Raw genomic sequence first — 15,392 nt, 5'->3', positions numbered from 1 at the left:
ATGATGCAGAATTTAATTTTTTGTCTCCAAAAACTGTCACTGTCCCCACCTTCTATGCCCTCCCCAAAGTCCATAAGGGGACCAATCCCCTTAGGGGCCGACCTATAGTGGCGGGCATAGGGGGTCTGGGACAGAATCTTGGTGTTTATGTGGACCAGATTTTGAGAGAGTTTGTATTTACATTACCATCCTACACCCGTGATACAATGGATCTCCTCAACAAAATTGAGGGGGTGCAGGTTGAGACTGGAGTACTATTGTCAAGTATAGATGTGGAAGCATTATATTCTTCTATTCCACATGACATCGGCTTGGCAGCAGTCTCGTATTTTTTATCACAGAGGGGTATACAACTGAGACCTCATAACGAGTTTGTTTTGGAGCTTTTGCGCTTTATATTGACACACAACTATTTCCTCTTCGACAGAAAATACTTCCACCAGCTCAGAGGGACCGCTATGGGGAGCCCTAGTGCCCCCAGTTATGCGAATCTCACTCTGGGCTGGTGGGAGGCCACCCAGGTTTTTGTCGAGGAGAGGGAATGGTTCAGTGAACGTGCCCTTATTTGGGCACGATTCATCGATGATATTTTCATCCTGTGGCAGGGCTCTGCCAATGAATTCGAGGAATTCTTGAGATTGCTCAACCGGAATGATTTAGGATTATCATTTACACATGAGTACCATGAGGCACATATTCCTTTCTTGGATATTTCTATTCATAAGACAACTGGAGGTAACTTACGTACCACTATTCATAGGAAGGGTACGTCCACGAACAGCCTCCTGAGGTGGGAGAGCTGCCACCCGGGACCCCTTAAAAGGGGCATCCCGAGGGGGCAGTATCTCCGCCTCAGGAGGAACTGTTCTGACAGGCAGGACTTCCTACGAGAAGCACAAGATCTAAGAAGGAGATTTAGAAACAGAGGATACCCTGACCACATATTAAGATCAGCCTATCAACATGCTTTGCACACTCCTAGGGAAAGCTTATTGACACCGAAGCAGACGGATGAGGGGGCACAGCCCTTAAGAGTTATTGCTACATTTGACCATGCAGCCCCGTTAATACGGAACATTCTCGTAAAACATTGGAGGATCCTACATATGGACCCTGATTTGAGTGATTCTATACCACTTGGACCACAGATCACCTATCGGAGGGGGCGAAATATAGGTGATCTGGTTACACACAGCTACTTATCACCGACTACCGCTGGAGGAAACACCTGGTTGGACAGGGCGAATTTGAAGGGTACTTATGCTTGTGGACGATGTAAGGCCTGTCCTAACATTTTGAGAGTTAGGGAGATTCTCAATGAGAGAACAGGAAAGATGCACAAGATTCGTGACTTCATTAATTGTAATACTAGTGGTGTTATCTATCTGGTTATTTGTCCATGTCATATGAGATACATTGGGAAAACGCTTCGTCCTTTTAAAAAACGGATATTGGAACATCTTGGTGATGTCAAACATAAGAGGGACACATCCCTGGCCCGTCACATGAATTTGGTCCATAGTGGTTGCTGTACACAACTCAAGTTTCTAGGACTGGAGCTCATTCGTCCGTCTCCGAGAGGGGGTAACTTTGATAGACTTCTCCTTCAAAGGGAGAGTAGATGGATTTTTGAGATGGGTACATTGAACCCTAGAGGTCTCAATGACCAATTAAGTTTTGCTCCCTTTTTGTGATGTCCCCTTACAGCAAGTGATGTGGTTCCCCCCCCATTGGTGACGGATAGGTAGTTAGGTGAGACCCTAGTGGGTCTTCCAGTTAGTGTCACCATACTTACTTAGTAAGAGCTAGGCCAAGTAGGAGGTACGGGAGCGGGGCCGCCCTTATTAGGGCGATAACACCGCCTAGGACATAGGGCCTAAGTTAGTGCAGGGCAAGTTTAGGATCCCTAGGCCCCCATCATTACCCACATCCCTCCTCTATTTTGGTTAGAATCCCAGGGGGACCACTCCTGTATCAGAAGGGGGACCAATATTTAAAAATATTTCTCTTTCGGGCGTTGTCCCCTACATCCGTCTGCTGACTTCTTATACATATAAATAAATTTAATAAGAAGTATAATATAATAGAGGAGTATATGGGCTGCTCTTGGTTGGGGTTTTTCCTGTTCCAACCTTTGGGATTAATATATATTTTTTTCTCAGATATGACCAATTAGGGCATTTTTTTCATCATGTACAAGGGGTTTATAAGGTCGTGATCATGTGGCATGTGTACCCTTATCTTTAGGGACCAGGTGCCTATTTCATTTCTAAATGGCACGTATTCACTGCGGCATGCTCACGATCACTTTTGTTTATATACCCCTTCTTAGGAGTCATTTGCAATTTTGGTACTTCTACACCAACTATTGTTACTATTCCCATTGGTTCATTCATTAACATATAACCAGTCACACAGGAGTTAGTATACTCTATTACTAGCAATAAATCACTCCCATACATACCTGAATCCGGCCCTGAACTATAGTAGTGAGTTCGGCATTCCGCCCGCCCCCTGTGGGCGTCAGAGCGGGGCGGGCACTGCCGACGTCACACGTAGGCGCCAGGATATGACGCCAGACGCCGAGAGACCCGGAAGGTGAGCGCATCGCAGCCGGTTTGAATTATACCGGCTCCCCGCCACTGCGGGTTGCGCACCTCCCGGGATCCTGTGATCGGCACCTAGACCAGCTGACAGTGAGTACAGCATACTAGCGGCGTTATGCTAGATTTACATTACAGGTACAGCGGAACCTTGTTTATTGATAGGAATATATTATTTTATTCATAGGTGTCCGGAACCACGGCAAGGACTGTGAGTCTTTCAGCCCTACAAAAACTACATTTAGTGCAAGTCTGTATACTGGGCTGACTGTATTGTTGGTTTTCTTCTTTTTAGGTCGTGCCGACATTCTCCTGTTACAGCTGGGAAAGATCACACCCTTTGAGTGACACCCCGTATCGTGGGTCACTCAGTAATACCGTTTTTTTAAAAATGTGATACTTCTATTATCTCTATTATTCAGATATTCTCCTGAGGACACTCCTGATTGGAGTAGAAACGCGTTGAGAATTATATTTTCTATTAGAGATGCATGTCTGAATGTGTGTATCTACACATTTGATTCATGATAAATCCACCAGATGGGTGGTGATCCTAACAGATCCTGTGTCGCATGATTTTATTCTTATGTGGGTATAATCACTTGGCACATATTGGTGTGTTTTAGCAAGCATATATTAAAAGTTATGTCTTAAATAGCACTTCCCCTACACCTTATATTGATTTAGAGGTTTTTTTCATATTGTTTATGCTGGGAGGCAAATTGACCCCTTGTAGGTCTATACAGTATTTTACATACTGCTTACATTATTTTATTCTGTATGCCATACAAGCAGCATCGATTTTTAGTATCCATTAAAGTATGTTTTTTTCCTATAAAATGTATATGTTACACAGACAGCAGTGGCACAGTGTCAATGCAGCCTTAGGGTATGTTCACACTGTGTAATTCCCGCTGAATTACGTTTTGTGAACATAAACATCAGCGTGAATGGGTCTTCCGTGAGACCCGTTCACACTGCGGAATTTCAGAGGTGGAATTGTCCGCCGCTGAAATTGTTCCGTGCAAAGAAAGAACATGTTCATTCTTTGCGCGGAAGTCCGCGAACACTGCATAGCTGTCAATGGTGATGGCGCAGTGCCGCGCGGTCCTACCGCCGAAGTATTGCGGCGGCGGCCGCCAGAATGAAATCTCCGCTCGCGGAGATTCCGTTCACAATCCATAGTGTGAACATACCCTATGGCCATGTTCACACAGCAGAATTTCCCTGCGTAAATATTCCGCCCCGGAAATTCCCCTGAAGCAGAATCCCATTGATTTCATTGGCTTCTGCCGCACCGTGCACACGGCAGAAACATCTGCACCTGAAATCTGATTTTGGCGTCTGCAGCAACAATAAACATGTTCACTATTTCTCCGGATTCCGCTCAGAAATCCTATTGCCGACTACGGAGACGACACTTTTTCGAAAAAGTCCTACTTCTGGCAGAGCGTGGAAATTTTGCGAAATTTCTGCCTGTTTTTTTTTTAGGCAGACATTCCTCAAATTTCCCGCTGTGTGAACATAGTACTAGGAGGATTACAGTGAACTATGGTGTGTAATCCCAATGAACATAATGGGACAAATGGTGTATTACTATTACAAGCTGTTTACCAGTGTTTCCCAACCAGACTGCCTCCAGCTGTTGTAAAACTACAACTCCCAGCATGCCTTTGGCTGTCCGGGCATTCTGGAAGTTGTAGTTTTGCAACAGCTGGAGGCACCCTGGTTTGGAAACCCTGCTGTATACACATGTATTCTGTTATGGAATACACATGGACATAGTATTATTTTCTTGTTGTATAGTATATCCTGCTACTGGTTTCCAGACAGTGAGTGGAAACGTTGCCGTTCTACAGTACTGTATATAAAAACGTATGGCAGGTGTGAACCTGACCGTACGGGGGCGCCCGTGCTGCGCTCTTCATGAGGTAACTTGGGGCACACATGCGTTGTAGTAAACGTCGCACTGTATTGCTCCTCGTGAGACAACGTAGCGCCTGATTCCTCGCGACTTCCTGCGTCACGGCTCCGTAATGTGTCTGCCCGCCCCGTGTGACAGGAAAACAGGAAGGAGGAAGCGATGTGAGGCCGGTGTTGTGTCTGTTGAGGAGGCGACCAGAACGGAGTCAGAAGCGGCCCCGGATTGATGAGTCCTCCCAACCAGTGAGTATCTGTATAGAGTGTGATATAGCGGCGGCCTGCAGGGAGCGCTCTGTGTGAGGGGGCTGCTCGCAGGCTGTGGGGTCCCTCATTGACCCCTGCTTCAGGAGCGGTAACGCGCTGTGTGTATACAGTCTGAGAGATGGGTCCTAGCACTGTGCTCACTAGAGATGAGCGAACTTACAGTAAATTCGATTCGTCACGAACTTTTCGGCTCGGCAGTTGATGACTTGTCCTTCATAAATGAGTTCAGCTTTCAGGTGCTCCGGTGGGCTGGAAAAGGTGGATACAGTCCTAGGAGACTCTTTCCTAGGACTGTGTCCACCTTTTCCAGCCCACCGGAGCACCTGAAAGCTGAACTAATTTATGAAGGATAAGTCATCAACTGCCGAGCCGAGAAGTTCGTGACGAATCAAGTTTACTGTAAGTTCGCTCATCTCTAGTGCTCTCTATGAACAAACAGGAGAGCTCTGTGTGACTCCAGGCAGCTGGTGCGGTCAGGTGGCATACACCACTTCATGTTACCATAAAATATACTGCCAAACCGGAAAAAATATCCATTCTTGTAGTCTCTGTCATGTTTTACTACTAAAGAATTAACCCCTTAACCCTCTAAGGACGCAGGGTTTTTCCGTTTTTGCACTTTTTTTTTCTTCACAACTTTTAAAAATCATAACCCTTAAATCAGTGGTCTTCAAACTGTGGCCCTCCAGATGTTGCAAAACTACAGTTACCAGCATGCCCGGACAGCTGTTGGCTTTCCGGGCATGCTGGGAGTTGTAGTTTTGCAACATCTGGAGGGCCACAGTTTGAAGACCGCTGCCTTACAGTTAGCTCCTACAGACTCATATGAGGTCTTTTTATTTTTATTTATTTACTTTTGCGCCACCAATTCTACTTTGTAAGACATCAGTAATTTTACCCAAATATCTACAGCAAAACAAAAAAAAATCAATGTGCAACAAAATTTTGAAGGAAAAAAAACCCAAAAAACATTTAGTAATTTTTTTGGGGGCTTCCGTTTCTACACAGTACATTTTTTGGTAAACATGATACCTTCTCTTTATTCTGTAGGTCCATACGATTAAAATGATCCCCTACTTATATAGGTTTGATTTTGTCGTACTTCTGGAAAAAATCATAACTACATGCAGGAAATTAATACATTTAAAAATGTCATCTTCTGACCCCTATAACTTTTTTTGTTTTTCTGCATACGAGGCGGTATGAGGGCTCATTTTTTGTGTCGTGATCTGAAGTTTTATCAGTATCATTTTTTGTTTTCATAGGACTTTTTGATAGTTTATTATATTTTTTATGGTATTAAAAAGGGATTAAAAATACGCTATTTTGGACTTTGGAATTTTTTTTACATGTACACCATTGACCATGCGGTTCATATTTTTATAGTTTGGACATTTACACACACGGCTATAACACGTTCATGTTATTTACATTTTTTTTTTTTTTTTTTAATGGGCAATTGATTCAAACTTTTATTAGGGAAGGGGTTAAATCATCCATTTTTTTCCCACTTTTTTTTTGCAGTGTTAGAGCCCCCCATATGGGACTATAGTTAGTTTTATTGGTGTATTTGCTTCTTAATGATGTTTGGAATTGTGTTGTATAATCTATATATATATATTTTTTTTATAGTGTCAGAGGACCATTTATCCAGCACAAACTCTCTTTATGGGCCGCCAGACACCAGCCACTCAAATGAAGAAGAACCTCTCATAGGAGAGCACCAACTCAAAAAATACTGTTCTTCTAAGCCAGTGGACCATTATAATGGGACATATATTATATTTTTTATACTGGGAGTGGGTTCCTCACTCCCCTGGAATTTTATTTGCACGGCAAAACACTATTGGATATACAAGCTCAGGAACTGTTCAGATTTCCCAGTCATAGAGAGTTCAGATAGTTCGGACTTGGGTGTAAGTATCACTTAATATTTATGTGACACCTGGAGTAATTTTTCATTGCATTTTTATTGAAGGGGTAAACTGGCGGCTTCAGTTACAGCAAATTGCACACAGAAAAAAAAACCTCCAGTGTACCCTCCGATCTACGATGGCCCCAACATATGATCAAATCGACATACGATGCTTTTTTATGTCAGGGCCATCGCATTAAGTGCTATACGGCAGCGCAAAATGCTTAAGCTGCTGCCGGATAGCAGCTTAATGTTCCCCGCGTGGTGCGGTAAGTATTACTTACCCCTCCACGATGCTCCGGGTCCAGCGCTGGTCTTCCGGTGTCTTCTCGGCCCTCTCCGATGACGTCCATACGCTGCTGCGCACGTCATCCAATGGGAATGGCGTATGCAGCGGCGTAATGACGTAGCTACGCAGGCCCAGTAAGGCCTTGCAGAAGACAGCGGAGGACCGGAGAAGACAGAAGAGGACCGGAGAAGACAGAAGAGGACCGGAGAAGACAGAAGAGGACCGGAGAAGACAGAGGAGGACCGGAGAAGACAGCGGAGGACCGGAGAAGACCAGGAGAGCCCAGCGGAGGTCACCATCGGGAGCGGCGGGGACACCATCGGGAACGGCGGGGACAGGTGAGTACAGCTTCTTATACTTTACATTGCACGAATCCCTCAACATACGATGGATTCGACAAACGATGGCTCGTTTGGAACAAATTACCATCTTATGTTGAGGGACCACTGTACCTTATTTTTCACATATACCAGAAAATATTTGCTCACAAATCAAAACATGGTGCTGATCTTGAAATCCACAACATGATCATTCTGTTCTAGACATTCTTTAGATTTCTACTGTGCAATTCCCTGTGTACTGGTGTTTGGTTCCCGTAATAATTAGCAGAAATGTAAATGGGGCTCCAGGCTATATTACAGAATATACCAAATACGTAATTATATTTTCATGTTTAATATATATGCTACAAAACTGTAAATTAAGCCTTGGCTATATTTCTAGGTGCAACAGTATGCTAGCTATGTTATAGTCTGCTGTGCCATATGCCTGAGGTTTGTTTTGCACAGCAGCATTATATATATAATATATATATATTTTTTTACCTCAATGCTTTACTTTCTCCCTTTTTATACAGTACTGGGAGCGGGGCCGCAGTAACCAGGCATGGCCACTATGCCGTGAGCTGAGCCAACTGCTTCCGGCCCTGTTTGGAGTACATATGATCCTTAACATATGCCATCAATGTGTGGAATTGGAAACACCTTTAAAGTGGTCATAGTTTGATAGAAAAAATATTTGGTTATCTCCCAGTTATGGCTGAACAAAGCAATATTCCCAAATATTGAGGGAAAACAGTAGTGGGTATCTCAGCAGTTAAGCGCCAACAAGCTAAATTGTATCATCTTTTCATAGGAGATGGGTCATTTATGACATTCAGAAGTGAACTGCCAGATTTTAGGGAATAGGAAGATCTCCAGTATAAGTGCTGCTTTATATTCATTGATTATATCCTGTTGAGCGACATCTGACGTGAGAAGTGGCTGTCTGGTTTCTCAGTCACTAAAGAAGCTGTGCTGTTGTTGTTATGGGTAGAACTATAGAACATTTGACATTTTGGAAAATATGCTTATTATTAGTTGGTAATATAGAGGTTGTTCGAAGCTTTATTAACCCTTCGAAAAAATTATTCAAAACTAAACTGATATACAGAACAAAATGGACCCGATAAAAACCTTAAAGGGGTACTCCGGTCCTAGACATCTTATCCCCTAACCAAAGGATAGGGGATTAGATGTATGATTGCGGGTGTCTGGCCACTGGGAACTGTCCAGAGTACGAGCAAATCACCATAGCAAACCTTTCATGCTCAGGACGGTTCCTGAGACAGACAGACAGGTGTCAGCAGAGAGCACTGTGCTCAGACAGAAAAGAACATTTCAACTTCAGCAGCTGATAAGTACTGGTAGGATTAAGATGTTTTTTTTAATAAAAGTAATTTACAAAACTGTTTAACTTTCTGTAGCCAGTTGATATGAAAAAAAATAGTTTTTCACCGGAGTACCCCTTTAAAGGGGTTGTCAAACAAAAATTCTTATAACCTATCCCGGAACAGGCCCCGGCTCTCAGAGAGAGTGCACACTGTAGATGGCACATGCTCCATTAATTTGTAAAGGAGTGCTAACGACAAGAGTTCAGCACTCGGCCCCTTACTGGAGATAGAGGATAAGTCAATTTTCGCTGGACAACCTCTTTAACCCCTTAAAGAGGTATCTTGGCTCTTCATATTTATATTTTTTTTAAATCAACTGGTGCCATAAAGTTAAACAGATTTGTAAGTTACTTCTATTTAAAAATCTTTACCCTTCCAGTACTTTGTAGCAGCTGTATTCTACAGAGGAAATTCTTTTATTTTTGAATTTCTTTTTTGTCTTGTCCACAGTGCTCTCTGCTGACACCTGATGCCCGTATCAGGAACTGTCCAGAGCAGGAAAAAATCCCCATAGCAAACCTATGCTGCTCTGGACAGACAAGAACAGAGGTGTCAGTAGAGAGCACTGTGGACAAGACATAAAAGAAATAAAAAAAAAAAAAGTATTTCCTCTGTAGAATACAGCTGCTAAAAAGTACTGGAAGGGTAAAGATTTTTTAATAGAAGTAATTTACAACTCTGTTTTAACTTTCTGGAATCAGTTCATTAAAAAAAAGTTTTCCACCGGAATACCCCTTTAATTCAAAATTTGTTACTTTCAAAAAGTGGAAAAAAATTAAAAAATAGCGTAACCCTGGTCTTGCCACAGCTACTTATTTTTTTTGTCTTCAGCCTGCTTCTCAGACAACCACTTAGAGTAGGACCTGCCTGTTTAGCCAGTCACTGGCATCTGTGTCCCTTCTTGGTCAGTTATTGGCAGGTCAGCAGGTCCTGATCCAAAGCTCTCATTATGAGCAGTGGAGGACTGGAGAGAAAAAAAAGAAACACTTGTGGGTGGACCCTGTAAATTATATATTTTTTTTGTTTTGACATTTTTAAATCCTTTATTCATTATTTTTTTAAGAGCTGGTATACCACTTTAATAATGATACAGTCATTTTTCGTGTTTCCTCCTAAGAGCTATAACTCTTACCAACTGAGTTGTATGAGGGCCTGTGGAGTTATTAATGGCATCCACCATAAAATAAAATGCAAAACAAATTGTTTTTTTTTAAATTGCACAATTTGGTGGGGCATTTGTTTTTTCACAATGCAATAAAATTCCATGATAACTTTTTTCTGTGGGTACACAATGAACAGTGCCAGGCTTATGGCACCATTCACTGTGTAAAGTGGGGCGCTGATCGGTAGGGCATGCCAGGTGGAAACCTCCTGTAAGGGGTTAAATAGATTCTTCCTATACAATGTAAGGATTTAAAGGGGTACTCCGGTGGAGAACAAATGTTTTCAAATCAGCTGGTGCCAGAAAGTCATAATGATTTGTACATTTCTTTAATGAAAAATTTTAATCCTTTCAGTACTTTTCAGCTGCAGTATACTACAAAGAAAGTTGTGAAGTTCTTTCCGGTCTGACAACAGTGCTGACACCTCTGTCCGTGTCGGGAACTGTCCAGAGCAGGAGCAAATCCCCATAGCAAACCTCTCCTGCTCTGGACAGTTCCTGACATGGACAGAGATGTCAGCAGAGAGCACTGTGGTCAGACTGGAAAAGAAAACTACACAACTTTTTCTGTACTCTGGACAGTTCCCGACACGGACAGCAACTGTACTGGAAGGTTTAACATTTTTAGATAGACATAATTTACAAATCTGTATAACTCTCAGGCACGAGTTTATTTGAAAACTTTTGTTTTCCACCAGAGTATCTCCCCTTTAAATTCATCTGACTGCTTACCAGGTACCGTTCTGTAAATGTAAAGCTTTACTTTTTTCATAATATAAAAGCGTAACTTTTGATTACAAAAAATAAATGATAAAAATCCTTCATTCCTAGGGCACCTGTATTATATTAGAGCATAAGCCTGATGTGTAAGGCTTTGTCCACATACCGTATATACTCGAGTATAAGCCGAGTTTTTCAGCACGATTTTTCGTGCTGAAAACACCCCCCTCGGCTTATACTCGAGTGAACTCCCCCACCCGCAGTGGTCTTATACCTGCGGACCTCCAGAGGTTTCAAAACTACAACTCCCAGCAAGCCCGGGCAGCCATCGGCTGTCCGGGCTTGCTGGGAGTTGTAGTTTTGAAACCTCCGGAGGTCCGCAGGTTGAAGACCACTGCGGCCTTCAACATCATCCAGCCCCCTTTCACCCCCTTTAGTTCTGAGTACTCACCTCCGCTCGGCGCTGGTCCGGTCCTGCAGGACTGTCCGGTGAGGAGGTGGTCCGGTGGGATAGTGGTTCCGGGCTGCTATCTTCACCGGGGAGGCCTCTTCTAAGCGCTTCGGGCCCGGCCTCAGAATAGTCACGTTGCCGTGACAACGACGCAGAGGTGCGTTCATTGCCAACGTACTTCTGCGTCATTGTCAAGGCAACGCCTCTATTCCGGGCCGGAAGCGCGGAGAAGAGGCGCCCCCGGTGAAGATAGCAGCCCGGACCACCTCTTCACCGGACCACCTCCTCACCGGACAGCCCTGCAGGACCGGACCAGCGCCGAGCGGAGGTGAGTACTCAGAACTAAAGGGGGTGAGAGGGGGGCTGGATGATGTTGAAGGCCGCAGTGGTCTTCAACCTGCGGACCTCCGGAGGTTTCAAAACTACAACTCCCAGCAAGCCCGGACAGCCGATGGCTGCCCGGGCTTGCTGGGAGTTGTAGTTTTGAAACCTCTGGAGGTCCGCAGGTTGAAGACCACTGAGGGCGAATGATGAGAAGAGGATGATGAAGGGGGGGTGTGGGGATGATGAAGGGGGGTGGGGATGATGAAGGGGGGGGGGGGTGTGGGATGATTACAAGGGGATGATGAAGGGGGGATGTGTGGGATGATAAGGGGATGATGAAGGGGGGATGTGCGGGATGATAAGGGGATGATGAAGGGGGGATGTGTGGGATGATAAGGGGATGATGAAGGGGGGATGTGCGGGATGATAAGGGGATGATGAAGGGGGGATGTGCGGGATGATAAGGGGATGATGAAGGGGGGATGTGTGGGATGATAAGGGGATGATGAAGGGGGGATGTGTGGGATGATGACAAGGGGATGATGATGAGGATGTTAATGACGGGTCTGGATGATGACAGGGGGGGATGAGGTATTTCCCACCCTAGGCTTATACTCGAGTCAATAACTTTTCCTGGGATTTTGGGTTGAAATTAGGGGTCTCGGCTTATACTCGGGTCGGCTTATACTCGAGTATATACGGTAATAATAATTTTTTTTGCCTTTGTTTAACATATATGCCAGGAAAAGCTCCAACATATATGTTATATGTATAAAGTGGGGGTACACTTTCCTCAAGTCTGGGCTTGATTGTCACCAATAAATGGGTGTATATAAAATATATGTAAAAAATGATGTAGATCTAGTGAATTAATTTAAAACAATTTATTATTACAATGATAGTGCTTGTGGTGTCCTTTGTGGGGCCCTTACATCGGACTTGCCACAATAAGCAAGGTAGTGAATGTTTAAAATAATTCATACAATGAAATAATATACAGGGTAAAAAAGTGCTGGTATCCCAGAGTGGCAAATAGTCTGTATCGCTTATAGATGTATGCATGGAGATCGTGCCTTGTATGGTTGATTACAAATAGTCTGAGTAGCAGTGTCTCTGTATAGCTCGTATCTGGTCAGGATACTGCATGCGGCAGCTTGTTGGTAAGGTGTTAAAATCAATGCGCTCTATGGCGCTGGGGTTTCCTTGTGTGTATCCCACTCTACCCTGGCGGCACAGGGATAGAGTCTCTTAATTGTAATCCTGTGGGTGCATGAGGCTGCGTTCTGCAGTGCTGGAGGTCCCTCAAATGTTAAACACTACCCCGGCGGCACAGGGAAAGTTTTGAGTGGATTTGGGGATTTGGCACACACTGCCTGGGTTCACACTATGATTTGTAACTACGGTTCCCGTATACGGCTGGGAGGAGGGGGGGGGGGGGGCTTAATCGTGGTGCCCGCACTCAGCCGTATTCGGGAACCGTATTTAATGCATGTCTATGAGCCGACCGGAGTGAACCGCAGCCTCCGGTCGGCTGCTTTTTCGGCCGTATGCGGTTTCAGACCGTAGGCAAAAACGCGGTCGACCCCTTCACCCTCCTGTTTTTTTATTTATTGTACCACTGTAGTCAGATATTTTCCTAACTAAGGCTAGGTTCGGATTGCCGTTGTGCTCTGTTTGGCTCTTAATATATTAACATGGTATTTTACAGGAGTTGAGCAGAAAAAAAAGATCGTCCGTACAGTATTATTTTTTTTTTTTTTTGTCTCCACTCAACTCCTGTCCTTCCATGTGACAAAGCTTCCTTTAGATGAGCACAGAGTATTGACAGAATGCATGATGCTGTAAATATCCCCTTGCTGGAGAATAATATTTGGGAGTTTTTAGATATTTACATCTGATGCTAAATATTTCTCACCTTTACTTTAGTTACTTTGAAAAATAACATAACATTTCTGTATATAGATGTACAGCTATACTGAATGATATTAAAGGTAACCTTGAGAAGTTTATCTTCTTTCCATTGTACTAAGTGAAGGAACGCGAACGCTCCGATAGAGCAAAACTTGGACCATTTGTATTTTCCACAAGAGTGGTCCAGAGCTCCACTACTGGGACAGAGTGTGCTGCAGAAAAAAAGCTACATAAACATATAATATAGTGAATGCACAGTTATAATTGCATTTTGTCTAGAAGTGGGGGTTTATACAGCAATTTACTTTGACAGCAAATTGATGTTGACCTAGGACAAAGGTGGCGCCCATGCAGATTAATGCATGACCAGATCACATCCTTTCACTCACATAGAAAGAGTCCAGAGCAGGGGACCACCCTATTGTAATACAGTTTAGGGATTGGAATTAGCTAATTGGCCAATCCAGTCTCTGTGGTAATCAATTATTTTTCCAAATTCAACCAGGGCAACGTCTGCATGGAGTTTGTATGTTTTCCCTGTGTTTGCATGGGTTTCCGCTGGGTACTCCAGTTTCCTCCAACACTCCAATGAAAACATAGGGAGTTAGATTGTGAGTCCCAACAGGGACAAGGACCAATGTGATAATCTCTGTACAGCACTGTAGGGTACGTTCACACGTACGCAGATTTGATGTGAAGGATTTTCTACTGCAAATCTCAATGTAAACTAAATGACTGAGCACAGCTTCTAATCTTTAGTTACAAATCCTGTGCATCAAATCTACACAGGATCCTGTACGTAATTGACCAGGCCTTTATATGTAAATATAGTCATGGTTGAGTAAATGGGATATGTTGTTGGGGGGTTGACAAGATATATGCAGTGGTGTGAATGTTTTCCATTGTACAGATTTATTGTGTTTGTGCATTGCAATATGATTCATACAAGGATATGCACATCCCAGAAGCTTCTTAAGTTTTCTACATAGTGTTCAATAGTGCTCACATATTCTGCAGCACTGCACACATATTGGGATCAATAACATGAATTTTCTTTTTCCTGACTTAAGAGAAAAGTGAATCAAACAGGGTCTTGGGCTTTGTCTTCCAGCCCTGGATTTAAAGCCATACTAGTATTAAGTCAGAACACAAAGGCAAAATTTAGCACATGAACTAAAACATTACTGAACATATTCCTATTGCTTAGGACAGATTGTTATTCCCATAATGAAAATTGTTTATGACCTTTTATGGTTCATTTAACTTTTATTACGTCAATAGCCAGCGTTAAGAAGCATGTTCCTGTTATTCAGCCTGTCTCAAACAGTAGGGCATTCAGAAGTCTGGGACAGATCCCTTCACTGAAGTCTTCTCCCTCCCCTTGTCAGCTGCCTACGCACCACCATTTCTTGAGATGGCCAAGTTGTTTAGTTTAAGATATTATGTAGGCCAGATGCATAATAATGTATAGTCCTAATAAAAATAATTGCTAATGTAACATAGTAATATTAAAATGTCAATTTCTCTTGTCATTTTTTTCAACCTTGAACTATGTAACAATAATTTTCTTAACCTTTTGTCTTCCAGGACTACTTTGAGAGTTACTTTTCCATTGCCACAGCAGTACCATCAGTGCCATGCCTCATATTAAATTTCTACCTTGTAAACAGGTAAAGTCTACATAAGCTGGATCTGACATTTTATTACTTTTGTTTTTGTGTTCCCAAAGATTTTTAAACAATAAAAATGATGGTGACATTTGTGGGCTCAAACACAACCGGATGGTCCACTGCACAATGAATGCCAACAGGTCCCAACAGATCCTATTGATTTTAAAGGGGAACTCTGACAAAAAAATGTGCCATGCTGCCCTGGTTGCCATAATAATAATAATCATAATAATTTATCCCTAGATGATTGTCTGATTTCCATTTATTCGCAGGATTTAAACAGAGAAAAAAATACTGCTTGCAATTTTTTTTCTTATCTCATGCCTTGCTATTTTGTGGCATTCTGCAAGCGGAGCTCCACTGCAGATATGAGTCTAACCTTAACCCCTTAAGGACCAGGACAATCTTTGTTTTTAAGTTTTTGCTTCTTCTCCTTTGCCTTTCAAGAA

The 15,392-nt window shown here is 43.1% G+C and overlaps 1 protein-coding gene across 1 annotated transcript in view; it reads left to right on the top strand.

Annotated features, from left to right (window-relative positions):
• Positions 1-4,497: 4,497 nt before the first annotated feature.
• SLC29A3 (solute carrier family 29 member 3) overlaps positions 4,498-15,392 on the top strand; it is a 62,069-nt gene continuing 51,174 nt past the window's right edge. Inside the window, exons 1-3 of the mRNA XM_056530721.1 lie at positions 4,498-4,769; positions 6,423-6,706; positions 14,861-14,943. Of these exons, the coding sequence (XP_056386696.1) occupies position 4,769; positions 6,423-6,706; positions 14,861-14,943 (368 nt within the window). The 5' untranslated portion in view covers positions 4,498-4,768. The remainder of the gene's footprint in view (positions 4,770-6,422; positions 6,707-14,860; positions 14,944-15,392) is intronic.

Source organism: Hyla sarda, chromosome 7 (assembly GCF_029499605.1).
Source record: "Hyla sarda isolate aHylSar1 chromosome 7, aHylSar1.hap1, whole genome shotgun sequence".
Lineage (NCBI taxonomy): Eukaryota > Metazoa > Chordata > Amphibia > Anura > Hylidae > Hyla > Hyla sarda.
Note: the sequence above shows the minus strand (reverse complement) of the source record. Positions and strands in the feature narration are given on the sequence as shown.